This window comes from Symphalangus syndactylus, chromosome 10, assembly GCF_028878055.3.
Source record: "Symphalangus syndactylus isolate Jambi chromosome 10, NHGRI_mSymSyn1-v2.1_pri, whole genome shotgun sequence".
In the NCBI taxonomy this organism is placed as follows: domain Eukaryota; kingdom Metazoa; phylum Chordata; class Mammalia; order Primates; family Hylobatidae; genus Symphalangus; species Symphalangus syndactylus.
In genome coordinates this window covers 119,571,302-119,598,254 of record NC_072432.2, presented here as the reverse complement: position 1 = coordinate 119,598,254, position 26,953 = coordinate 119,571,302, and the positions used below count along the sequence as shown (strand labels likewise).

At 49.2% G+C, this 26,953-nt stretch overlaps 1 protein-coding gene across 3 annotated transcripts in view; it reads right to left on the bottom strand.

The window, feature by feature from the left end:
- DPYSL2 (dihydropyrimidinase like 2) overlaps positions 1 to 26,953 on the bottom strand; it is a 122,979-nt gene that overhangs the window by 60,404 nt on the left and 35,622 nt on the right. For 2 of the 3 annotated variants that reach the window (XM_055295759.2, XM_055295760.2), the window contains exons 2-3: positions 15,270 to 15,358; positions 13,343 to 13,527 (exon numbers count right to left, since the gene is read on the bottom strand). In XM_055295759.2, the coding sequence (XP_055151734.1) occupies positions 13,343 to 13,527; positions 15,270 to 15,358 (274 nt within the window). Of the gene's footprint in view, positions 1 to 13,342; positions 13,528 to 15,269; positions 15,359 to 19,027; positions 19,829 to 26,953 lie in introns of those variants that run through there. The other variant, XM_055295761.2, reaches the window with a different exon arrangement.

Here is a 26,953-nt window from a genome sequence, read left to right as displayed (position 1 = left end):
CCAGCACTTTGGGAGGCTGAAGCGGGTGGATCACAAGGTCAGGAGATCGAGACCATCCTGGCTAAAACGGTGAAACCCCATCTCTACTAAAAATACAAAAAATCAGCTGGGCGTGGTGGCGGGAGCCTGTAGTCCCAGCTACTTGGGAGGCTGAGGCAGGAGAATGACGTGAACCTGGGAGGCGGAGTTTGCAGTGAGCTGAGATCAAGCCACTGCATTCCAGCCTGGGCAACAGAGGGAGACTCTGTCTCAAAAAGAAAAGAAAAGAAAAGAAAAATGCCATCTGCCTGTGGTGTTTCCCAAGCAGACATGGGAGGTGCTGAGCCTAATGAACCTCATAAAAGCCCACGCCAAAGCGATTCAGAGAAATGCAAAAGATGAGAGCCAGGCAAGGGCAAGGCAACCTGGAAGCAGCCTATGTGACAGAAATCAGCTCAATCTGGCCCTGCGTGGAAGAAGGCTCCCGGGCCTCCCAGAAGAAGGATTAAGTTCAGTTGATGAATGCATGGCATCAGTTACTCCTCTTCATTGCTCTCCAAATCCCCCTCTGGGATGCAAGGGGAGATCTAGGGCATCAATCCAGGGCTTCTGTAGGACAGAAGAGACACCAATATACCACCGTCTTGGTGAGCATCTTCCACGCTGGGTGCAGCCTCCCACTTAGTAGGAGATATATGATATCTGATCATTTTCTCCCTATATATTACAGAAAAAGTACTTTTAAATAACAGGTGGATAGAAGGGCAGGATAAAACTTGAACACCAAAATCTTTCTGTTCTTCCAGGATGGACAGGAGCCCTGTACCTGAGGGCAAACTCAAGGTGGGTGCTGTGTCTGGGATTGTTGTAAAGCACCTGGCACAAGGCTGGGCACAAAGCAGCTTTCATGAGCAGGCTGTCTAACTGCTACAAAGCAAACGTTCCTCTCGCATTCTAGGATCTGCAAGGGCCATTGGCCCAGGGCTTGGATTGGAATCCCAGCCCTCGCACTTGCAGGCTCTGTGGCTTCAGGCAAGTCACTTCACTTCTCTGGACTTCTCATTACTTCATTTATAACAGGAGGATAAGCCTACCTATCTTCAGGGTTGATGGAAGGATTAGAAATGGTGTATGCAGGGCTTGCGTCCCACAGGTTCCCGATAAATGATATCAATTATCTGCTCCCTCCAAACTCCTTTCTTCTAACCATCTCTTGTGAAAAAGACGCAATCACACAACTCCCACCCATGACTCCCGGCAGGTCTGTGGAGAGGTCCAGAGAGCAACTGCTAGGGTCATCCCCTTCCCGAGCTCATTGGAGGACAAGAGGATTCAACATGGGTCCTTTAGAGTGATGGATGCCTGGGTTTGCCTAGGACAGCCCTGGTTTCCACTGCTGTCCTGGAATAATTATTAGTAGGATATAGAAGTGTATTTGTTTGGACAAGAACCTAAACGTTCATCCTACAAAGAGGGCTAAAGCCCCATCTAACTGTGCAAAGTGACACAACAACACGCCACCAATGCTGTGCCCAAGCTGTGGCTTTCTGCACAGTTTCCATTTAAAACTCTGAAGCTAAAGTTGCATTTCCTCCAAAAGATTAGGTCCTCCCTCACTGGGCTCAGAGTTGGCTCCAAAATATCTGTCAAGGCCTCAGGGACAGTTTCCTCACTCAACTCTCTCCTTGCTTTAAGAATGGACCCGTCCTACCTGCTTTTTCATCCCCTGTGATTTCTGCAGCTAATGAGCTAAGGTACAAAATAAATAAATAACAGTAATAAAAAAAAAAACTCCCAGCTGAAGCAAAAAGGCATGAGATGTGCCTGTCCACACAAAGAAGCTGCTCACCTTTGCCAGAACTGGCTAATAATGGGTCCTCCCTTTGCTTTCAGTTCTGCTGGGTCCATACTATCCCTTGGTTTGACACCACAAAAGAGGAAGGAGCCACCAGCCACACCCGGCTGGAGAGGAGAGCTCTGCCCTCTGCCAGGCCTCTCCCACGCTGCACTGCTGGGCATGGTAGGCCCTACATGACTAAATCCTTCCTTAGCCGAAACACCCACTGGGGAAGAATTTGTCACCAATACTTCCAGCAGCACGACCCTGCAGCCCTGCCTGGAAGCTCAGCAAACTGCAGGGCAGCGGGGAGGAGGGCAGCGGTCTGGTTCAGTGAGGAATGCAACCCCCCTAGCAGACAATGCAAGGAATCCACCATGAAAAACGGAGGGGCTTGAATTCAACAGCACAGCAATAGACACTTACGAAGTTGGCCTCAACTGAATGCCAAAAAAGGCTGAAAATTCAAAGACAGCAAGAGTTATTGATTTGATGGGCTGTTTTCTGGGAACACTGTTTTACATCTGCAGGGCCAGATGTGTTGTCAAGAAAATCAGGCTCCAAATTCTCCAGAGATTATTTGGAGGAGGAAAAAAAAATAGCAAAAAGTAAAATTTTTATTTTCTTGCATAAGAAGTCTTCTTACAGGATTATAAGCCCTATAAGCAACATTATACCTTTTTTTTTAAGATGGGGTCTGTCTCCCAGACTGAAGTGCAGTGGCACAATCATAGCTCACTGCACCCTCAAACTCTGGGGCTCAAGCAATCCTCCTACCTCAGCCTCCCGAGCAGCTGGGACTACAGGTATGTGTCACCACGCCCAGCTAATTTTTTATTTTTATTATTTTTAGTTATTGATTGATTGATTGATTTTGGTAGAGACAAGGCTTCACTTTGCTGTCCAGGCTGGTCTTGAACTCCTGGCGGCTTCAAGTGATCCTCCCACCTCAATCTCCCGAAGTGCTGAGATTACAGGCATAAGTCACGATGCCCAGCCAATAAGAAAGCTTCTTATACATCATTGTTTTTCCTGCTATGTTCAAAACACAAACTCATGTACACGGGCTTGAAGTTGAAACGATCCTTGAGACCTCTTCCTGATCTCACCAAGTGACAGTGAAGTGAGATAACCCAGCTGGAATCAGGTGGCATGCAACTGCATCTTTGGTATATGAAAGATGAACAGACGAACGGTCAATTGATAGATTAGATAGACAATAGATATATACAGATAGATTAGAAAGATGATAGATTAATGATAGATTAGGATAAATAAAACAGATAAGTGATAATCAACAGATATAGAGATGATGGATTAAATAGAGATGATAGATGTCATATCGATATAGACTAGAGATATATATCAATATATAGATAGATTAGATAAATGATAGGTAGGTAGGGAAATAGATAGATGGTAGATTTGGTAGATGATCATTTTGTAAGCTTCTGGTGGCCACCTGGCTATAGACTTCACCTATCCCAGGTCATGCTAGATAAATATGTATTAATAGATAGATAGATAGAGATAGATGACAAAAAGATAAAAATGGATATAGACAGATGTGAGAGAGAGAGAGGGAGATCTTTTCACACATGTTCCAAAGGTGTCACAATGATTACTTTTCAATAGTATGGCACAAAAAAACTCACTTTTTCCACAGCCCTAAGACATAAGAATTGGTTGTCTCCATTTTACAGATGTGGAAATAGCCATCTAGAAACACATTAGGATGATCACACTCAAACAGAAAGCACTAGAAAGAGAAGTTAAACTTAGATCTGATTCTTGGAGCGCTCCCATCCTGTCCTGTTGAGTTACTTACAATCCCATCTTCTGAAGCCTGGTCCAATAAACTGTGCCCAGCTGTCGGGGGGGGCTGGGAAGGAGGTGAATGGCTGCCTTAAGAGTCCATGATTCTATGTTATTATCAGGCCCTTTTGATTTTTGTCTCACAGGCTCCCCACAAGGAAAGATTCCAGTCCTGACCTATCATTAGAGAGTGATTAGGTCATAAACACTACAGATTCAACCTAAAGACAGTACGGTTTTCTCAGGGAAACCAGCACAGCAGGTGGCCACAGGCTGGGGACAGCAGTCCACATTCCAGTTCCCCTCTGCCCCCGGCACCCACCCTGTCCCACCAGCCAGCCCTGCTCCTGCTCATCACCACTTACTCCAAGTCCTAACCAGTGCCCTTTTAGGGAATTAGCCAAGTAAAACCTTCCGGAACACCAAGGACAGCAACTGAAGGAGGAGGCTCTTTTTGGTGACAATTAGCTCAGCCCCTCCATGGTTAAGCTTCTGGGGAGCATCCGGCTGTAGAATCTACCCTGGCCAGATCGCAACAGTGTGATCCCACTCCCTTCATGAAGAGGAAAGGAGAGAGCAGGGAGCAGAGGGCAGCTCTGGGTTTCAGAAAATCTTGGCAGACATTGATTCGGTTTCAACAGAAGTCCACCTATCAGAACAAGCACTGGGATCCATGATTCTTAATCCCATCTATCACCTTGAGGCTTTCAAAACGACCAATGCCAGGTCCACCTAGAACAATCAGAAGCGGTGGTCTCTGCATTTTGTTGCAACTCCCCAGGAGATTCTAATGTGCAGTCAAGGTTTTGAAACCACTGCCCTAGCTCATTGCAAAATTCTCTTAACTGGACAGCAGCCTCAGCCACCGCAACCCAACCCCCAGCAACATCCTCTCTGTCATTAGGGGGAACACTTAGTCATATTCAAAGAAAGCTACCTCCCAAATGGGTTAACCAGAAAGAACTCTAATTTCTACTCACTGTCACTCCCCTTTATCATTACCATGGCAGTTAAGACGCTCTAAAAGCAAGGAATTTGAGCAAATGGCTTCACCCAACAATCACAGAGAGTCAAAGACAGAACCCTCAAAACCCAAAGAAATCAGTAATCACTTCTTAAGAGAAAGAGAAAGGTCAGCTTGGGGAGGAAGAGGGAAAAAAAAAGGGAGAAACAGCCCTTAATGGGTGACTTGGGGTCAGAGCCATGGATGGTTAAGTCAGAAAACACAAATCCCTTGGCCACCCACAGTCAATTTTCCCTTTAAAACTAATGTACCGGCCGGGCACGGTGGCGCATGCCTGTAATCCCAGCACTTTGGGAGGCCGAGGCGGGTGGATCACCTGAGGTCAGGAGTTCGTGACCAGCCTAACATGGTGAAACCCCGTCTCTACTAAATACAAAAAAATTAGCTGGGCATGTTGGTGCGTGCCTGTAATCCGAGCTACTTGAGAGGGTGAGACAGGAGAATGGCTTGTACCTGGGAGATGGAAGTTGCGGTGAGACGAGATTGCGCCATTGCACTCTAGCCTGAGCAACAAGAGCGAAACTCCGTCCCAAAAAAAAAAACAAACAAACAAACAAAAAAAACTAATGTACCGAACAGGTACTAATGTACCAAGCACAGTGGCTCACACCTATAATCCCAGCACTTTGGGAGGCCAAGGCAGGAGGATCAACCGAGGCCAGGCGTTCATGACCAGCCTGGGCAACATAACAAGACCCCAACTCTACTAACAAGTAAAAAATTAGCTGGGTGTAGTGGTGCACACCTACAGTCCCAACTACTGGGACAAGAGGATTGTTTGAACCTAGAAGTTCAAAGCTGCAGTGAGCTATGATCCCAACACTGCACTACAGCCTGGGTGATAGAGTGAGACACCGTTTCTAAAAAATAAATAAATAAAACTCTCTGCACCATTAATTTTTTAAAGAAGGGCACAATGCTCACCTATTATGGGCTGTCATAAAAAGCTAAGAAAACCAACCAAAACCTAGGCAGGGAAAATGAAACAGGCGCTCTACCCTGGTTCCTGTCTTAACAAAGAGAGGGATATTAAACGAAACTACTAAAAACTTAGTGTGGTTAGGTGTTTTCTTAAGCGACTCCGTGGGTATGTGCCTGCTTACTAAACACCCTTTCCTCTACAACTCAACATGGAGGCTACACCAGGACCAGTCGCATTGCAAGCTTTGCAGGGGAGGTGGGCAGAGGGGGAGGCAGTGCCAGGATGGGGTGGTTTCCATCCTGTGCTTCCCCAAGCTCTGGAATTCTCCAGAGGCAGAGGGGCTGCCACGGGGGGATGACAAAGAAAGCGGAGAGGATCTGGGCTTCCCCACAGCCCACCCGCCACCCACCATTCCAACCAGAGCAGTTCTGCATTCATCAGTCTCATGTCTCAGGTGGAGGGGGTTCCACGCAAGGTTTCACATGAGAAAGGGTTGCCCCGGGACAACGATGCTAAAGCTATCATGAGTAGAAGGAGTAACAGGTCTGGCTCCCATCAGACTCATTGGGCAGCTTCTCCGGCTGCCCCCACAGCCAGCTCTGGGCATGCAGGGGCCTTAGAAAAATGGAGAGGCCACGATCGTTGTCCTCAGAAGTCTCTGCCCAACTCACTCAGCCAGGACATAGGACAAGGGCACATTCAGACACATGTGTGTCGTGGAAGCTTTCATCTAGCAATAAGGAACCCTGAGACCCGACCACTGAATGCCTGACCCTCACATCCAAAGGTCAGGCAGAACTTGCTGGAGCCTGGCATTCCCATGGGCCCCACCTCCACTCCTGGTTCCAGCTGTCAATCCGGCCAGCAGGATCGACAGGAAGTTCCCAATAGTCTGTGTGACCCAGCTCTAGGGCAAGTCAGAAACTAGGCTCTGGGATACCCCCAGTGCTGCGACTCTCCAGGCTTCATGTACAACAGCCATAGGCAGAGTAGGAACTGGGATGAGGGCACCTGAAGGGTGGAAGATCACCACCCCAGTGAGTCAGGCTCATTTCCAGCACTGTAACTGCCAGCTCCCAGGGCCAGGTGGGGGCAAGAAACCCTGGGACAGTATGATAACTGCCACGATGTCCATGAAACAGAGTCTAGACACCCACTCAGGGATGCCCTTGCTTCTGGAAGGGCCTAGAAGTCCCTAACCCCCACAGGCCTACCCAGCCTACCTGGCTAGCCCAACCCAATGACTCCCTTCATGAGAAAAGCATTCGGTAAAGTGTACGTGATGGACCTTTGGGAAGAGCTGTGCTGTCTCTCAGGATGCTCCGTCATCCTTCCTCTGCACTGCACCAGGCATTAGGAGATCCCTCCACTCTGCTCAGTGCCAGGCATTAGATCGGCCCAAACTATGCCAAGGGGGAGGATGGATTCTTCCAGTCCAGCCATTCAAGGCCGAGATTCACGCAGTGACACCTGAGTGGACCCAGGCCCCCGGCGTCTGCTTGCAGAGGGCACCCGTGTCCTTAGGAGAAATGTGTGGCCTCAACCATGTGGAGACTGAGGGGACGAGGGGAGGAGCACAGAGAACCAGCCCACACCAATGGCCCACTGGATAACGTGGCTTTCTAATCGCCAGGCCACAGGCAGATTTTGTGGCAACAACTTTGGTCCTGGACTTTGAAACTTGGGTCTGATGTGGTCGGGCGTTTTTGTAAACACTTTCTAACCCAAGTCAAATGAGTGCTGCAAAGGGAATAATCAAAGTATCAATTACAGACACATCCATATTACAGTGTGTGCATGCGTTCACACATGTGTACTCGCCATAAGGAGGGAGCAACCCACATGCCACATGGATGAACAAATGACAAGCCGTGGATGTACCGCAGTGACACATAGGAGCCACGTCCCTTCAGGAAGCCACCTCGCCTTCCTCCCAGCCCTCCTGCCTCCATGGTGAGGCTCAGTAGGAAGAGCCGGGACAAGCCCAAGGCATGTGGGGGAATGACTGCTGGGTCCACTGTGGTGCTGGGACCATGTGATTTCCCCATGTTGTGACCCTCTGTACTTGGAGAGCAGGTTTTCTCGCAAGAGGACCAATGAGAGAGCTGCTGTTCCCACCCCCTTCTGAAGAACAGCCCAGACAGAGGGAGCTGTCCCGTCCACAACCACAGGCCATGCCTGGGCTCCGGGCTTCCCCTTTCTGCCACCCTCCCCCACCATGACCAGAGCTGACCACAGGGACTCAGGGAGCTGGGGCTGCAGAGGGAGCCACTGCTGAGCAAGCGGCTGCTTCCATCAGGGTGAACACAGTCCACATCGGATACCTAAACCCTCCTCCCTCCTTGTGACACTAAGTCTCTTGGCATCACTCAGAGGAAGCAGGATATCAAGTATCATTAGTGTATTCAGTCATTCATTCATTCACTCATTCATTCACCCATGGGCATTAACAGAGTGCCTCTGAGGAGTGAGGCTGCCCAGGCGGCAAGGAATAGGAAAATGTAAGAGACAGAGGGGCCATGATTGAACCACATGCAAGGCTGAATGCCACCTGGGCTGTGGGATAAAAGCCCAATGTTTGCGAAGGGGCCACACAGCAGCCACAGATCACAGGAGGAGATCAGTGAATGGGAAGCACCCAGGCTGGGCCACCAAGGTTGACGAAGCTTCTAGAGGCACGGAAAAAAAGGGAGGGCATCCCTGGCTGAGATGACAATGCAAGTCTGGGCTGGGGCAGCAGGAATAGGCCACGTCGTGGAGGGTTCTGACACTTGGGCTGATTCTCTGAGCAAGAGGGAGTCACTGAAGGCTTCAGAGGAAGAAGGCGGCACAATGAAAGCTGCGCCAGAAAAACAGCCTGGTGAGAGGCAGGAGGTGGGGGACAGACAGCAAGACTCCTCAGAGGACTGGGGCCAAAATCCAGGAAGAGGTGACAAAAGTCAAATCCGTGTGGGTAAGGGAATGAGTGCAAGAGGTAACATAGAGATGAAAGCAACTCAAGGCAGCACGAGGACATGAAGATGCTAGGATGACTCTGCAGATACCGCCAGCACAACCTCAAGGGAGCCCTCTCCAGGACTGGGCACCGGAAAAGCAGCAGGGAGCAGACAGGGAGTCTGGGGACAGTTGTGTGGAGGTGCCTGATGCACATCCAGGGAGCCACAGCCAGAGGAGAAGTGACAAGGCTGGTGCTCAGGAGGGAGGGCCCCTTCCAGCCCTGCGGCGGCAGCACCTCCCCTACTCCTCCCTGCTAGAGTCCAATCCCCATCTCTGCTGTGCAGTGCTACCCAGGGACCAGGAAGCCTGCTGGGTGTGTTGTGCCTGAGGGTGCACATCCTCTAGGGAAAGCCTGGAGTTCAGGTGAGCAGAAATAACATTCAGAGCAGTGGTTCCCAAGCCCTGGAGATACAGAGTGTGCAGATCCAGCATGGACCCCTGAAAGTCATGCTTTCAAAAAGCTCCCCGAGCACCAGATTCAAATACAGAGTCACAGTCCCCACCAGCAGATTTGCTACTTTAACCAGGTAAGGTGGGACCCAGGAAGTGTAATGTTTCAAGATGCAGCCCCCAGAAGCAACACACAAAGCACACAGTCCGCCAGCCACACCTAGACAGCGCCAGCTCTCAGTGAATGCTCAGGTCAAGCCCTGCGGCAGCTGGGCCTGTTTCTCCGGCTGTGTGGGGGAGAGTAGAGCTCAATGTACAAGAGATGGGAGGGTGCCAGTATCCAGCAAGGATGGAATGACAATAGCTACCACGTGGGAGTGTTCACTACTGGGCAGATGCTGTTGTGATGCCACCACAGTACACCTTTGTCAAAACTTGCCCCATTTTGCAGATGAGGCCACTGAGGCTGAGAGCAAAGGTGGCCCCATGGCAAGCGGTGAGGCCAGAGCTACAGGTGTATGTTCCACACCTGGCCACCTGCACCGACGCACAGGGTAAGTGTTGGCAAGTCGTGTCTGTCCTTCCGGCCTCAGTCTTCCCCTCTATAAAATAGAGGTAACTGTTCCCAGCTGCTTCCTAGAAACTCTGAGATCCTGAACTCGAATGACCATGAAGGCCCTGGGAAGCCTGTAGGGTTTTCCCCAAGCAGCAATGCGGCCGCCCCCGCAACCCCTCAGCCAGTCTGGATGCCGCCTGCAGGGTATGTCTGCAGTCTCTGCCCACCCACCACTGGGTGGAAAGGGCAAAGGGCGTTCCCCCTGCTCCACACTGAGTCCGCCTCATAAAGATCTCATTGTGCAATTCTCAATAGCAGGCTCTGTTTAATGGCAATAATATTATCTTCTGCTGCTGACATGCCATCTCCTTTTTTAAACCGAGAATATTTGGCTGTGTTTTCCTCTACATGTGGCTCCATCTCAGACAGAAAGGAGCCTCCAGGGCCTGTGACCTGGGAAACGCAGAGCCAGCAGGGAGGCAGGTGAGGATCTACCTGTGAGGGCAGGTGACCTGGTGACATGTCTGGAGAAGGCCAGAAAGCCAGGAGAGTGGAGTGCCCAGGGGCGGGGTGGCGGGGAGTTGGGAGGAAGAGGGAGATTTTTGTACCAATTCACTTCAATTGTTTATTTCAGCAAGCAGCAGTGGGCCTGTGAAGTTTTCAAAGTGCCCCAAGCATTTCTTTCTGGACTCAATATGTTAAGTCAAAGAAAGCAGCAGGTCTTAGGTGCCAATGAAGTGGCATTAAGCTATTTCTCTTTGCAAGACCTCCTTCTCTATGAAGCAAATCCCAGCCACTCACTCACTTAAAGCAATGCAGAATGTCTGGCCAGCAAACAGAAAAAGGAAAAAAATTCCTCAGTTTCTCATCTGTATTATTACCATTCCCTCCCCCGGGGAAAGGCAGGCTAGCAGAAATTCTACAGGGGTCAGTAACCATAGGTGGTTATTTGCAAGAGTAGTTAGTACTTTTCTCAGGCTATAAAAGCAATGGCATTTGGGGGTCACAATGCTAACCATACACTGCCGCCTCTGACGACTTTTACTCCTTGAGGTTCGCTCATTGGATGCCCCACTCTATAGCCAGATCGCATCACACGGCCTCCGTGCAAATGCCATAGCATTCTGGCCAAGGAAGCAGAGCAGGTGGTCAGACTCCTCACTCCCCTTTCTGGACCACCTGCCCATAAGGCCATCTGCTAACTCTTCTGAGCTCCCTGGGCCAGGTGCCACACTCAGAGGGGTATGTCCCTCATCCCTAAACAGAAGAAACCCATCTGGATGAATGGAAAAAAGGCCACAGCCACTGAGCGGGAAGACGAAAGAGAAATTCAGGGTGGTGGCAAGAAGGCGATGCTCCTGTGGTGGGGAAGGGAAGGCAGGAAAGAGTCAAAAACAAGAGTGGGGGCCAAAGCGCAGGGCGAGCGTGTGGAGGGAAGAGGCAGATCCAGGAACGCAGGACAGGAGATGGTGGGCTGAGGGGTTCTTTCCAGCAAGTGTGAGAGAAAACAGGGCCTTTCTGTATCTGCTGAGCAAAGTGTACTTGATGAGAGGCAAAATCTCTCTGAGTTTCAGTGAATGGTCGAATGTAGGGGGCTGGAAAGGACTTCCAGAGTCATCTAGTACAAATCCCTCACTGCAGATGCACAGCTAGAGCATAGAGTAGGGTAGTGGCTCCAGGTCACGCAGCAAGTCAGTGTCGGAAGGGGGCCAGCACTCCAGACTCCTAACTCCTGGCTGGGGGCATTTCCCTCTCCAGTGATAGATGACACTGACCATTCACTCAAGAATTTTTTTGTTTGTTTTTCTTTGAGATAGAGTCTCACTCTATTGCTCAGGATAGAGTGCAGTGGTGCAATCTCAGCTCCCTGCAACCTCCACCTCCCCGGTTCAAAGATTCTCCTGCCTCTGCCTCCCGAGTAGCTGGGACTCCAGGAGCATGCCACCATGTCTAGCTAATTTTTGTATTTGTAGTAGATTCGCCACATTGGCCAGGCTAGTCTCAAATTCCTGACCTTAAGTGATCCACCCACCTCAGCCTCCCAAAGTGCTGGAATTACAGGCATGAACCATGGCGCCCAGCCAGAGAAATATTGTTTTTCATGGCTTATTGACTCTCTGCGACCAATCCAGGGGCCTGCAGGGTCTCCCTGTGAACTCCAAACTGAGGCAGATGATCACCCTGACTTGGCCTTCCCGGCTGACGCCCGAACAGTCTAAGCTTCTCCAAGTTCAAGTGTTTCTCCACAGTCCACCCTGGAGGAGAGGCAGAAACTCCCACAGGTGCCAGTGATTCTCCAGCAACTGACAAGGTGCAGGCTCTGCGCTCCCTAGGTGTGCATGAAAGGTCCCCCCGACATCCCTGGAAAATGGCACCCACGAGGTTAGAGGGCAACGTGTGCAGCAAGACACAAGTCGCAAGGCTTACACTTGGAGGCTTTTCTCAGTGGTGCCAAGAAAGCTGAAACAGGAGAGAGCTGTTCCTGATGCTTCAGACCCTGAAGACCAGGACAGAGAGAACGCCAGAGGGTGAGCTGTGATTTAAAATGCAGGGGAACTCAGGCTAGGAGGGGGTGGCAGAGCAACATTTCTCTAGCTCAGGCAAGACAGAAAAGAAGCTTCCAGATAGACCCCAAAGCCACAAGCAAAAAGACCACCACTCGGAAAAATAACCAGTAACAAAGGTTTTTCTATAGCAGAAATAGCTAAGTTCTTTCTACTTAGACCCTCTTCTGAACTGAACTGCTAGCTTTTCATATATGACAGACTCCATGTTGACTGTCACTCTTGGATGCAATCTGTTTTTTAAAATATGTATCTGTGTGCTGTGTCACAGCGCTGTGAATACAGTTCAGATTTAGTCAAACAAAAAGCACAAAGTGGCCAGGCACGGTGGCTCACGCCTGTAATCCCAGCACTTTGGGAGGCTGAGGCAGGCAGATCACCTGAGGTCGGGAGTTCGAGACCAGTCTGACTAACATGGAAGAACCCTGTCTGTACTAAAAATACAAAATTAGCCAGGCATAGGGGTGCATGCCTGTAGTCCCGGCTACTCAGGTGGCTGAGCCAGGAGAATCACTTGAACCCGGGAGGCGGAGGTTGCAGTGAGCCCAGATTGCACCATTGCACTCCAGCCTGGTCAACAAGAGAGAAACTCTGTCTCAAACAAACAAACAAACAAACAAAAAAAGCACAAAGCCCTTGGAGCAATACGTAAGGGGCACCCAGCTGTGGGTGTTAGAAATTTTCATATCTAAAAGACAATTATCTGTGGGTCCCCCCTCAGACAGGACTGCCCAATTCCTTTTATGTTAAACTCAGCCTAGAGAGTATCGCCTCCATTTGATTTTCATATCAGAGGAACAGGAGTTCCTGCTTCAACATTTCATTTGTTGCACCCCATCCTCATTTTAAAAAGAAGCACTCTTTGGAATTTTTCTAAAAATCTCAATCAAATACTTATGCTTAATGGCTTAAAGTTGGTGGCATTGAAGATGACTTCAAATGCCGTGTTTTCAAAACCAAATCACATTCTGGGGTCAAGGAAGACAAAAGTCCACATGGAGAGAAAGCAAGAAGCCATTCATCTTATCAAAACTCCTTAGAACCATATTCTCTAGTTCAATGGGAGAACTTAAAATTCGACAGAAAATGAGCATAAATAAATAAGACAAATTGTTAACACATCCTCACCCCCTTATTAGGTAGATTGAACTGTGGCTCAGGACAACAAGTTTTAGAAGGAGAGAATCAAACAACACAGACTTATTTGCAAACTCTCACACTTCCTAAGCACTACAATGATAATTTTTAAGCTTCTTACTGATCATGGTGGTTCCCCCAGCCAGGGCCGCCTTGGTTCCTTGGAAGAAATCATCAGCAGACGTCATTCCCTGGTCAGGCATCTGGAAACGAGTGTGGACGTCAATTCCTCCAGGGATCACCATCCGGGAGTGGGCCTCGATGGTCTTCACTCCTCCTGGCACAATCAGATTTTCTCCTATTTGCCTAAGTAAACGGGGTTGGTGATAAGGGTTGTAAATGAAATGTGGACTCAAATGGGATCTGACAGTTACTTTCACTAACCTATAAACTATCCTCCGCTCTGTGCCGTGGGCTTTTCAGATCATTGTTATGATTCATAATAAAAACACTATATACTCCTACCACCCAGCAAGAGGCAACGCAGAGTATACTAGAAAGCAAAAGTTAAATAAGGCACCAGAGGCCCCACTCAAAGACGTTTTGTTCCCAAGAAACCCCCTAAGATCAAATGATAACAAGGCCCCAAGATATTTCTAAAAATTGTCATTAAACTTTCTTTACAACACTTGCAGTTGAGCTAATTATCCTATAGCAATTTTCTCCAGACCTGGCTGTACTTTCCAAACATTTATTTTTATCATATCCTTTTCACCAGAGGGAAAATAGGGGTGGAAGGGTGAGGTAGAACAAAACAAAGCAAAAAAAAAAAAAAAGTGAACACTATGATTGCAATGATTTAAAATTTTGGAAGCGTGTGTTTAGTTATTCAGATAATGAAAAAGCTAACAGCTGAAATATAATTTTAAAAGGCAGAAAAATGAATATTCATTATGTTGGGGGACATGATTCATTTCCAACTTTTAAAAAATATTTTTATATCTTTCTACCAATTTTTTAAAAGGAATATTAATCTAGGAGAAGTTGATAAAGTTCTAGAACAAATTGGTGATGAGTAAAAATAGCACACAGGCCTGTGCACTTCTGGGCCAGTGTCGTTCTACCAGACCAGATCGTGCCGTCTTATAATTGGGGGAAAATGGAACACGAAAGTCATGGCATTTGAGAGCCTGGAGCTGAGACTGTCACAGCAAACACACATGGAGAAAACATTAAACGTGGAAATATTAAAATCTATTTTAGGTTCATAAATCTGGGTGTGAGCTCCCAGGCAACAGTCACAGCCACTCCAGTTTTCCACTCCTCTGGACCGGTTTACAGCTATCCCTTGATGAATGCTGCTTATTTAAAAGCTGTCACTGGCTGCAGTGTTTGTCTTCAAACAGATGTGCTATTTCTCCAGAGCCCCGGGAGCTGCCCCAGTAGAAAGGGCAGGAGGATACTGGGATGAACTCAGCTTCCTTAACCCTCTGGCGTCCAAAAATACCCAAACTCAAGAACTGCCCTGTTGCTTCTCCTTTGTAACATTAACACAATAAACACAAGGGCAATCTTATTTGCACTAGTTGCCACTTAGAATAAAACCTAAAATTCCCTCAGGATTTAGGCAGTAATTTGTCTGTATTACTTAGTAATTAACTTGGTATCTTTCTTTGGCCCCTCCAACTTGGATTCTTGATGAAGAAAGCAGACGTGCTGTCTCAATAGAGGAGACTGTCTTTCACGTTTGCGTCCTTTGGGCAATCCAACCCAAACAATGACATTCTAGGCAAACCTTTAATATATTCGACATATCACAAACCAAGTATTTGAGCTGGCAACAGAAAGATATCATATCACCTCAGTTAAAAATAGTAAATTACATAATACCTAATGCAACGGGTGTACATTAATTGTTGCTTTGAATTCCCTAAATTTGAGTTTTCAAATTCACTAATTACCACCAATCAAAACCGGTTTAAAACAGATACTAAGTTGGTCACTCTCTGATGTTCCTGAAGTTTGATACTGTGGATGCAAATGGTATCTAATACTTGGGAAGCCTGGAAAGTCTTCAAATACATCTGTATATCATGAGTTACACTTACTTGATCAACCCATCTTCCATGTATATGTCTGCATAGAACGACTGGTCATCATTAACAATTTTACCTCCTTTGATCAGAAGACGATCACTCTGAAACAAAGAGGCAGTAAGGTCACAACGCGTAACTGACCTATGAGAAACAGGTGCTAAGACATGTGAGCTAAGGATACATTTTCACTATTCAAAAGTGATGTTCAAAATAAGCCCATTTTGGAAAGGTTCAGTGACAAAGGTAAGCCTGTATGTGGCAACCTATTCATCACCTGATGAGTCAGAACACACAGGGACAGCTTACCCTAGATAAGCGAACCATCTCTTGTAATTAGACCTTGGACTCCAAAGAAAAAAAAAAGCAGTGAAAATTATTTCATATAAAGAAGATAGGGCCGGGCATGGTGGCTCACGCCTGTAATCCCAGCACTTTGGGAGGCCAAGACGGGCGGATCACCTGAGGTCAAGAGTTTGAGACCAGCCTGGCCAACATGGTGAAATCCATCTCTACAAAAAATACAAAAAACGGGCTGGGCGTGGTGGTGGGCGCCTGTAATCCCAGCTACTCTGGAGGCTGAGGCAGGAGAATTGCTTGAAGCAGCAGGCGAAGGTTGTAGTGAACTGAGATCACGTCACTGCACTCCAGCCTGGGTTACACAGCAAGACTCCAACTCAAAAAAAAAAAAAGAAGATAGTACTTTTTAAAGTAGCTTTTGGCTAAACCTCAATTTAAAAACAAACAAACAAACCAAAAAAACCACCCACATATAGGAAAGCCATGTCTTGGAAAGACTGTGTCAAGCAAGCACAATTGACCAAAAAGTCTGTTGTCACGGGATATACCACACAAATACACTGGGTTCAACCATAGCAAGGTTTCCATTCAGTATGTCCTTTATATTTGCATTTATCTTTGAGGTAAATCACAGCAAGTATAGTAAAACGGGAGGGAAAAGACTACAAAAAATACGCCATTTATGCCACTTTAACTAGGCTGTTAAGAAAAAGGTAAACTCCCACGAATAAGTACCTGAGATAGCAAATTCTAAGATGCAATGCACCATAGATTGCTGATGCACTTATATTTTAACTGGTGATATTTATGCTAAAAAATAAAGGACAAGCAGCAGATAAAGTCTGAGAATGTGACAGAAATGCTACATTATGACTCATCGTTATTGCAAATGCTGCTGATGGAAGGAATGCTAGCATGGAGTGTTCAGTAAATATGCACCTGTATTATACAGAATGGGCTTAAACCTTGCAAGGTGAACCATACATTGCCCTTTTAATATGCAACACATTTCAAAGAATGACATTCTTTTGGCAACAGTTAACTCAAAATTCAGTTATGAAACAATATTTTCAGCAAGTGCTATCTCTCTTTAGCAGCTACCAAGAAAAGGAAATCATAGAAAATCTTTTAAAAAGAGATAAGCTACTAGAGAGCAAGGAAAAAAGATAATTTTACACATAAATACACACACCTTGGTTAAGAAAGTTATTTATTGCTCTCTAACATACTGAAAACCAATAAGATCATTTTAATTTTGTACACTGCAGGGTCCTTGATCCTCACGTAGACTTTGGAAAGCCAAAGGAGAATAGCCAACAATAATTTCTGCACCTGTATAAGGTAAGTGTAAAGCCCTTTACAAAGCCTTGCACGTCATGACGTCAGAGCCTCGAAAGAAACCTGTGAGGTGGATGAGGCCAGGTTCTATTCCCATGACACATAAGGAAACTGAGGCTCAGAGAGGTTAGGCACTTGCCCAGGTCACTCAAATCAGTGCACTTGTCCTCTGTCTACAATGATCTCCACTTCTCTCCCAGATCTCTCTGCTTCCATGGAATAAATATCACCTGGAAGGCAAGGAGAGGCCTCGCCCTTCACCTCCTGCCTCCATAGTCACTGTGGTACCTGCCCCAGCCATCACTGCCAATACCCCGAGCCAACATGATGCCAAGAAAAAAAGTGAAACACCACACCCCCGTTCACTCTAGTGCCTTCCAGAAGGCTCTTACATAAGAGGCTGCCAGTGGTGAGGGAGGGAGGAATCATGCTGTAGGTCCTATGATAATGCAACCAGATTTTTTAAAGGGTGTGGGGCGGGGGGGGGGGGGGCGCTCTTTAAAAAAAAAAAAAGTCTTGTTGGTTGTTTGCTTTTAATTTTTTTTTCTCCCCACACTGTCAAAATGAAGCTGCCTTGTTCATTCACGAAGACAGCAAATTATTTGAGGCTTGCTGCAAATCTGCTTTCCATCCTCCCTCCCCAGTCACCACTCCTTCCTCCAGCGCAGTGAACACACAAGGGTGGGTGCCCCGTGCCCGGCCCTTTGGGATCTTGGGTCTTTCGCCTTCAAGAAGCAGCTAGCGCCCTTCTTCAGATCATCCTAGAAAATCCTCCGAGCACACGCCCCCTCCCCTATGCATTTGCTCCCCTTCTCTCTCCTGCGGATGGGTGTGCCCTTGTGCACGGAAAGGAAGCCGGGGTGCCCATGGCTAAAGAGAAAACCAGAACCAAAGAGCGTCCTTATATCCAGCCCTAAAGACACATCCTGACTGTTTTAAAAGACTCTTTCGATCTCTGCCTCAGTCCTGGGTTCTACCCGGGAAATCAGCTGGCCGGTTGCAATTGCACATCCTTATATAACAATAAATTTCCCTGGCGTTCCCCCCTCCCTGGGATTTCACTGGGGATGGAAAGAATAGGACGAACGAATTTTTCCAAGAAAAGATGGGGAGAGGGCGGGAGCAGGGGAGAGGTGGGAGCAAAACCGGTGTTGATCTCTGAGGCATCGCTAATTCACGGCACAGACGTTTTCCCCGTGGTTTGCAAGCCAACAAGTCCAGGCCCCAGCACTGCGCCGAGTCCTCCGGCCGCCGCGATCATTGTCTGGCCGGGGCCGGGCCATCTGCTCCCGCGTCGCGCAGCGCCATTAGCGCCCGGCCGCTCGCCGCGGTCCCCGCGCCCACCCTGCAGCCCGCTTTGTATGCGCCAACACGGACGCCTCCTGGGCGGCAGAAGGGGCGGAAAAGAGACAAGAAAACGAGCCCGAATCCCCGCCAGGGCCCCAGCCCCGAACTACAGGGCGAGAAAACCGGGGGGGACACCCAAAACAGGTTCCTGGCCAACAAGAAGCCCCCGCCTGGCCCCCCGCCTTCCTCCTCTGCTCATCACCTCGTCCCTGTTTTTCCTTCCCGTTTCCACACCATTCCGGTACACCCTGCCCTTTTCAGCATCCCTCTGCTGTCATTACGCCTTCGGGCTCAAACCCGCTCCTTTTTCCAAGGACCCGGAGAAGGCTCCAGAAAGCCGTTTTTGGGTGGGGGCGGAAGACCCGGGGAGGATCCAAGTCCCCATCTCCCAACCGCTGCTGGAGGAGTCCAGCCTCGCAGCACGCAGCCCAGAGAACAATATCCGAGCTCCAGGCATGCATATTCAATCTGGCATCCATTTGCTTGCACCCCGCAGGCCGACGCTGCAGCATCTCTCACTGACAATAAAAGATAGACTGGGTCTGGCGCCCTACCTAAGGCTACCACTCGCGCTCCTGTTCAATGCCTTGCAAACGATGCGACTTCTAATCCTGGATCACTGCATCTCCCACAACCACCACCACCATCACCATCGCCTCCGTTAGCAACAGAAAAGAAAAAAAAAAGTTCGGTCCCTCTCCTTTCCCCTCCTTTTTAAAAATTCCTTAGACCTTCTGGGCTACAAAAGGTGGCTGGCCGACCGCAGATTTCCCAAGTACCAAACTCACCGTGATGCGTGGAATATTTTTCTTCCCCTGATAAGACATCTCTCTCCTGGGAAAAAATTAATTTCAAGAGGGCAGCTTTAAGGCAAAAATTGCCGGGAAGGGGACTTGGGTTTTTTTTTGTTTTGTTTTGTTTTTTTCCTTTGCAAGATTGAAAAAGGTGCAACCGCTTCGCTGGTCTTGCTATTAGGAAATTTCAAGAACGTAAGGGATGAATGCAATCCTCTGTCTCTCTTTCTTCCTCTCCTCCAACACAGCCCCAGCTAGGGCGGAAAAAAAAGAGAGAGAGAGGGAGAGAGAGAAACAGGAGGGAAGGGGGTGGAAATAAACTACAGCAATAAAAGCCTCGGTTCAAGTCGGCCACCGTGGCGCATGCGCCGCCAGCCACTCCCTTTCCTCTCAGGCAAAAGCCATCCGCTTCGAGAGAGACGAGCAGCGATTGGCCGCGATCCTGGGATATGCAAATTTAGGCCGGTGGGGCGGGGCGCGGCGCGAGAGCGCGAAATGCGGCAGTGAGCTGCTGGGGGCGGCAGGCGGCGCGGGCGCCCGCGCGGGGAGCGCGCCTTTCGCGCGCTTTTTTCGGGCCGGGGTGGTGGGGACCGGCTTTGGCGGCGGCCCCAGGCGCGGCCTGGGCCACGCGGGGACAATGGAGGGGCGGTCGTCGCGGCCGGGGGGAGGGGCGGGACCCCGAGACGGCGGGGCTTCGGGGCCGCACGTACTCGCCTGCGCGCGCCCCGGTCCCTGCGCGCCAATCCGCGGAGGCCGCCGCAGCAGCCCCGCGTGGGGTGACTGCGCCGAACCAATGGCTTCGCTGGCGGCGAGCGCGCGACTGCACCGCCGGCCGGCGCCGCGCAGCCCGGGAGGGCGCCCGGGCCCTCCTCCCTCGCCGTTGCTGGCGCTGAGCTCGCCTGGCCCCCGCCCTGGCGCGGCTGAGGACTCGAACGGCGGCGGGCGGGAACCCGGCGAGGAGGGCCCGGCCACGCCCGGCCCCGGAGAGGGCGGCTGCTCCCCGGGAGCTTCCGGGCCCGGCTCCTGGGGGCGGGGAATGGGCGCGGGCCGAGGGGAGGCTACAGAGACGGGATCTGGCCCGCGTGGAGGCGCCGGGCTGCAGGAAATGAGAGCCCTGAGGAAACCCTTCCAACTCCGAGTCGGGAAGGAGGCATCCGGGGAAGGCTGCGGGATATGGGAAACCCCGCCCTGAAACATCCTTTTGTGCCTTCCGGCCGCGAGGAACTTAGTAGGGCGGAGGAATGGGGAGCTGCCGCAGCCCGCCGAGGCCGCGGTGGCCCCATGTGGGCTCTGTGCGCCCGCTTTACAGTCACGCCCACCTCGGCCCCCTGAGGGGTGCGTGAGGGCGCAGCGCATTTCGCTGGTGCCTGCAGCGCTGTCGGGGGCAGCTGCTGGGATCCCAGCGCCCCGGGGGCCTGAGGGTTTACAGTGCCAATGGATGGGACCCACACCGCACCGTGAGGCGGACAGGAGGAGATGAGCTGTTGAGGAGCAAGAAAGGAAAAGTTTATATCCCACAGGAAAGGGAAACTGAGTCTTGGGGAAAACCTACTGAATCGGAGTTAAAATCAAGAGTGTCCTGACTGCCCAGGCATAGCCTAGTCACTTTAAACGGCACTCAAGGCCCCTTCGTGGCCCTAGCAATTGAGCAGGCCTGGGACCCCTTAGCTTTGCCTGTCCAAGCCATGCTGGGATGCTCTAACTTCAGGGTCCGTGGGAAAGAAAAACGCTGATCCAGTTGATACTCAGGAATCTACCGGGGCCAACCCCCGTGGGAGGCTGCCCTGGCAGGTACAATAACTAAAACATCTGGACCAGCCCTCGCAGCTCTCGGGCTTCTCTGCGTGAGGTCAAAGGATACTTAGAATCCCTACGTAATCATGGACAAGGGGGTGGGGGGAGAAAGAGTATGTAATTGGCTCACACCTGCTCAGCAAAGCTTAGCTAGATAAATACAGAATAATTCGAGCTGCTGTGGGCCTGACTTCCAATCTTTCTGCCCTTCACCACCTTAGCCACTTTAGGGGAATGTCTGGCCTTCCACACTCAGAGAAGGTGTAAAATTCTTCTTTTCACTCCTATATCTCTAAAAATCTGAAGTCCCAGAAAGGAGCTGTAGGGCACGCAGAAAGTTTCACCGCTGGTTAATTCATTCAAGTTCAATTCAGCTGTGCATCTGAAAGAGAAAGTGAAGCACTTCCCCCTCCAGCAATCTGATATGCTGCAAGCAAGGTGAGATGATGTCGGCAAGTATTGCTGTCAACCGGTAATGGTTAAAGTCACGAGTCTGAGAAAGCTTAAAATACGCCTTTCTACTTGGCCTTTCTGCTTGTGAAAAACCAACAGTCAGTCCCAGCTTTGCGGAAGACAGGGCAGTGGAGAGGAGTGTCCTGTTAGCTCACAAAAATACTACTTGGCAAGGGAGTAAATAACGAGACTCTAATTTAAAAGTAACCTCTAATTATATTGTTTGTATTCTTGTTGTATTCCCTACCCCCGTCCCCGTTGTTTGAGCTTAATGGGTTTAAATATATCTTGTTATTTGCCAGTTTACCATAGAATCGTTTGTTTTGTAATAAAAGCTTCCAAGAGCTTCTGTGTCTGTCTCATTGGCTTCAATTGTATAGCCATTGCTATCAGGTTCTTAGTCCATGATAACTGACGTTTCCACTCGTAAATATCCAAAAATGTAAGGTATAAACTGATTTGTCTGTTCTGACTAGAGCCTAAGAGAGTATTTGGCACATAAAAGATACCAAACGAATGGTTTAAATTGACCGAGGAAGAGAACTGTCTGCAACCTGCATTTCTTAGCATATTTACCATTCAATGCAATGAGGAAAAGTAAAAAAGGGCCGAGGAGAATCTTCCACCTGCTTTGCACTGGTGAAGGTGGAAAAAAAAAAAAAAAAAAACCACACAGATAAACAGACCTCACACTTTTACTTCAGAGATCCTTGTAAAGACAAATGAGAGGCTGGGCACAGTGGCTCACACCTGTAATCCCGCACTTTGGGATGCCAAGGCAGGCAGATCAGTTGAGCCCAGGAGTTGGAGACCAGCCTCAGCAACATGGAGAAACCCCGTCTCTACAAAAAATACAAATATTAGAGACAGGCTGGCCAACATGGTGAAACCCCGTTTCTACCAAAAATGCAAAAATCGGACGGGCATGGTGGCTGGGGCCTGTAATCCCAGCCATTCGGGAGGCTGAGGCAGGAGAATCATTTGAACCCGGGAGGCAGAGGTTGCAGTGAGCCAAGATAGCGCCATTGCACTTCAGCCTGGGCAAGAAGAGCGAAACTCCATCTCAAAAAAACAAAAACAAAATAAATTAGCTGGGTGTGGTGGTGGGCACCTGTGGTCCCAGCTACTGGGGTCAGGGGAAGATTGGGGCTGAGGCAGAAAGATCAGTTGAGCCTGGGAGGCCGAGGCTGCAATAAGCCATGATAGTGCCACTGCACTCCAGCTTGGGTGACAGAGTGAGACCTTGTCTAAATAAATAAATAAATGTTTCTTATACTTTCTCTAGAAAAACACTCAATGAAAATTTCCTGTAAAATTATGAATCATTATTTGTGAATCTAATATTTGTACCTTTTCTCAGGCATGACTTTTCTGAATTTTAAACATTAAATGCATGCCAAACATGAGAAAGCGATGTAAAATTGCCTGTTCCGCAATCACAGCCTCTTCCCAAACCTCCACTTTCCCATACTTTTCTCCTAGCACCAGAAAAGAGCCAGATGCGGTACCTAAATGAGACAATGGTTTAGTGAAGTGGTAACATCCCGGGCATTCTGCATGGTGTGCAGGAAGGGAGGACCTGCCTGAGCAGATCCATGAGTGGGAAGAATGCATTTTAACCAGGTGCTATATCGGAGTCTGACCCCTGTCTTTTCTGCAGCTTCAACTCCCCTCCCTGGACACTTACTCTGTCCCCATGCTCAGTGGGTGCACGCACACAATGTCAGAGCAAACTTCTCACTGCCCCTGAAAACAGTGTGCCCTCCCTAATCTATGTCTTGCCCTAAGCCGTTCTTTTCCCCTCCCTCCCTCTAAAGCAACTGAAATGTTACCTTGTCTATGAAGTTTTCCCCATCCTACCCCCGTAGCCTTGAGCACTCCTTCCTGTGTTCAGCTCTACTATAACACCATCACTCTGTAATGACTTGCCCATTTCTTCCATCAGGCCATGACTCCTAGAAGCAAAGAGCCCCCTCTTCTTCCAGCCACCAGCACACTGCCTCATCTCTGGCAGGTGCCCTTAACATTTGGTGCATCAATAAGTGCCGTCATTGCTATGACAAGGACAAAAGGTTCTTGCACCAAGGTGAGTTTTAATGTCAAAAAAAAAAAAAAAATCCCCAATGTAAGCAAGCCTTTCCCTTAGGACTATCACTTTTTTTTTTTTTTTTGAGGTGGAGCCTCACTCTGCGCCCAGGCTGGAGTGCAGTTGCGTGATCTTGGCTCACCACAACCTCTGCCTCCCAGGTTCAAGTGATTCTCCTGCCTCAGCCTCCCAAGTAGCTGGGATTACAGGTGCCCGCCACCACGCCCAGGTAATTTTTTTTTTTTTTTTTGAGACGGAGTCTCACTCTGTCGCCCCAGGCTGTAGTGCAGTGGTGCAATCTCAGCTCACTGCAAGCTCCGCCTCCCGGGTCATGTCATTCTCCTGCCTCAGCCTCCTGAGTAGCTGGGACTACAGGCGCTCACCACCATGCCCAGGTAATTTTTTGTATTTTTTAGTAGAGACATGGTTTCACCGTGTTAGCCAGGATGGTCTCGATCTCCTGACCTCGTGATCTGCCCGCCTCGGCCTCCCAAAGTTCTGGGATTACAGGCGTAAGCCACCGCACCCAGTCAGGAATATCACCTTGCCTGGCCTTCCTTCTTGGCAGCCTCCCCTTCTCCAAGCCCCTGAAACTCCAAGAGGACCTAATGTTATTATTAACAGCTTATTATTCTCTGTGGGGCTGTAGCTGCCTAGATTTTAAGCTCCGCCTCCCCTAACAAAACTGCTATGTATCACCAAGCCTGGTAGAACACAGGGAGACAGCATCCAATCCTAAAATGAAGGTCGAAGTCATACAAGGTGTCTCTAGTAATTTTTTCTCAATTTCTGAAACTGTCCTTTACTCCATCCTCCCATTATTCTTTGTACATCCCTGTGTGATCCCATTCATCGCAGTAAACCACCTACACAATACAATCCTCACCGACACCATAACTAGGTGAGTGTGATTTTTCTTCCATTCAAGGTTTGAGCTCACAGGGAAGAAAAACTCTTTCAAAAGTCTTACTCATTCCTGGCCAGGCGCAGTAGCTCATGCCTGTAATCCCAACACTTGGGAGGCTGAAGTGGGTGGATCACCTGAGATCAGGAGTTGGAGACCATCCTGGCCAACAAGGAGAAACCCCATCTCTACTAAAAATACAAAAACTAGCTGGGCATGGTAGGGGACGCCTGTAATCCCAGCTACTCGGGAGGCTGAGGCTGGAGAATCACTTGAACCTGGGAAACGCAGGTTGCAGTGAGCCGAGATTGCGCCACCGCACTCCAGCTTGGGTGAAAGAGCGAGGTTCCTTCTCAAAAACAAACAAACAAAAAAGTCTTACTCATTCCTTATCCTTACAGAGGACCTGAAAAGGCTGGGGGCTCAAGCAGGACTGAATGCAGGGAGGGAGGTATGAGTGGAAGCACCCAGCCAGCCCTTTGCACATGTTTGTATCATCTAAACTGCAGGGAAGTGGGGCTGGAGAGATGCAGACATAACTCCAGTGCCCGGGGCGGCTGTGCTGCTCTCAGTTCCTCAGCATCTGCCCGGAATGTGTTCCCTCCCTGACTAGCCCACCACCACTCTTGGTTTCGTGTTCCCCTTTGGGGAGCTAGAGTAGCCATTTCTGCTTCTGTGGCGCCCTGGGTCTCTGCATTAGTGCAATGCTCAGAATTTTACAGAGTAGGGGAACTCCAAAGCAGAAACTGCTGACAAAACAGAGCCCAGAGGTGGCAAAGAAAATCCCCAATGCCGAGAGTGCTGCAATTGGATGCCAAGGGCTGTGGCCTCTAATGCAGCCTGCAGAGAAGGTTGAAATGAATGTGGCGGTAAAGAGAAGGTACTGGAATCCTTCTTTGCCAAAAACAAAGGGCATTGACTAGGACACTTGAGCTGGAAGTGATGCCTTCTTTACTGCAGATGGAATCAGGCAATGACGATCGTTTTCTTTGTGTGTGTAGCTCTGAAGGGTCAGAGACTGCGGATCGGATCGGAACCTGCCCACTGCCTTCCCCTGTGGCTGCATCCTTTTCGCAGCAGTGACGGTGATGACAAATGAGGGTCAGCAGTGACTGGCCCTCTGAAACAGATGCTGCTTTGGCTAGAACTGGACAGACTGCCGGCCAGCATGGGGGCTCTGCTAGGATTCTGTGGACACATCCTCCCTGCAGGAAGACAAGAGGCTCATCTGTCCAAATCCTGCTGGACAAGAGGGCACAGAGGAAGCATGCACTTCACAGAATCTAGTCGACTCGGGCTTTCTCTTATCCCCAGTTAGCACACACACCTCCTGAAGAACTCCTGCAATGCTACCCTGCACCTTTTTCTCTGGGTGGCTACAGATTTTTCCTGGGGTCTTTCTATCCCTGATGGGGACAAAGGGCACCTCGATCAGTCATCGTGCCTCAGGCCCGCCCTCTGGTGGCGAACGAGGAGTGTGCGCGTGGTCCCCTGCGTGCTGGTCTCCAAGCCAGGGCAGGGCTTTGGAGATGACTTGTTTCCGTTGGTGTGCCCAAGTACTCCCCTCCGTCAGAATCACCCTGGGCCTCAGCTCAGACATCCTGAACAGAATATCCAGAGGTAAGGTCCAGGAAGGTTTTTAAACTAGTCTACTTCTGGACACTTAGCAACAGATCCAGCCCACTCCACCCTCTATTTATAGAAGGAGGAAAACATGGACTAGGAGGAAGGGCTCACTCCCTACCCAGTGAGGGCTCCACTCACCACAGGGCATCACTGGTCTGCTCTTTGTCCAGGGGGAACATTATGAAAGAGTGGTAAATATTATCACTCTCATTCCACTTGTCTGCCTTCTGGAAACAGTACAATCTTCTAAAATATTGTTAGGTTGTCAGTGAGGAGGAAATTAACATGTATTGAGCACCTACCATGCTCTACGCGTGGCACTGAGTGCTTTAAATACATCTGCTCTAATCTTCTCCAAAATCCTACCGGGTAAATCTTCAGATCTTCATTTTATAGACAAGGAGAGATAAGCACAAAGAAACCTCTTGTTCCAGGCCCAGATTCTAATTTGGGTCTGTGTGACCCCAATGCCCAAAGGGCTAGTTCTTTATTTTTTTTTTTTCCTTTTCTAAGACTGAGTCTCAGTCTGTTGCCCAGACTGGAGTGCAGTGGTGTGATCTCAGCTCATTGCAACCTCTGCCTCCTGGTTTCAAGTGATTCTCATGCCTCAGCCTCTCAAGCAGCTGGGATTACAGGTGCCCACCAGGGCTGGCTAATTTTTGTATCTTTAGTAGAGATGGGGTTTCACTATGTTGGCCAGGCTGGTTTCGAACTCCTGACCTCGTGATCTGCCCACCTCAGCCTCCCAAAGTGTTGGGATTACAGGCATGAGCCATCACGCCTGGCCAAGGCTAGTTCTTTTAATGGTAAGGTGCTTTTTTAGTAGAAACTGGGGCCCACCTTGTGCAAGAGGTGGGCACAGGTGATTGGCTGTCTTTCTTTACTCCTTCCACTGTCCCCAGTCCACATTCCTTAGATGTTTCCCCTTCTCCCGAAATCAATTATCCATCTCTTTCTTTCCTCACAACCCAATGTAACTCAGCTTCACTCAGTGGCCCTGGCCCTCCCGTCATAGGAAACATGACAGATAAACATAAAGGTTTAAATGAATGACAAA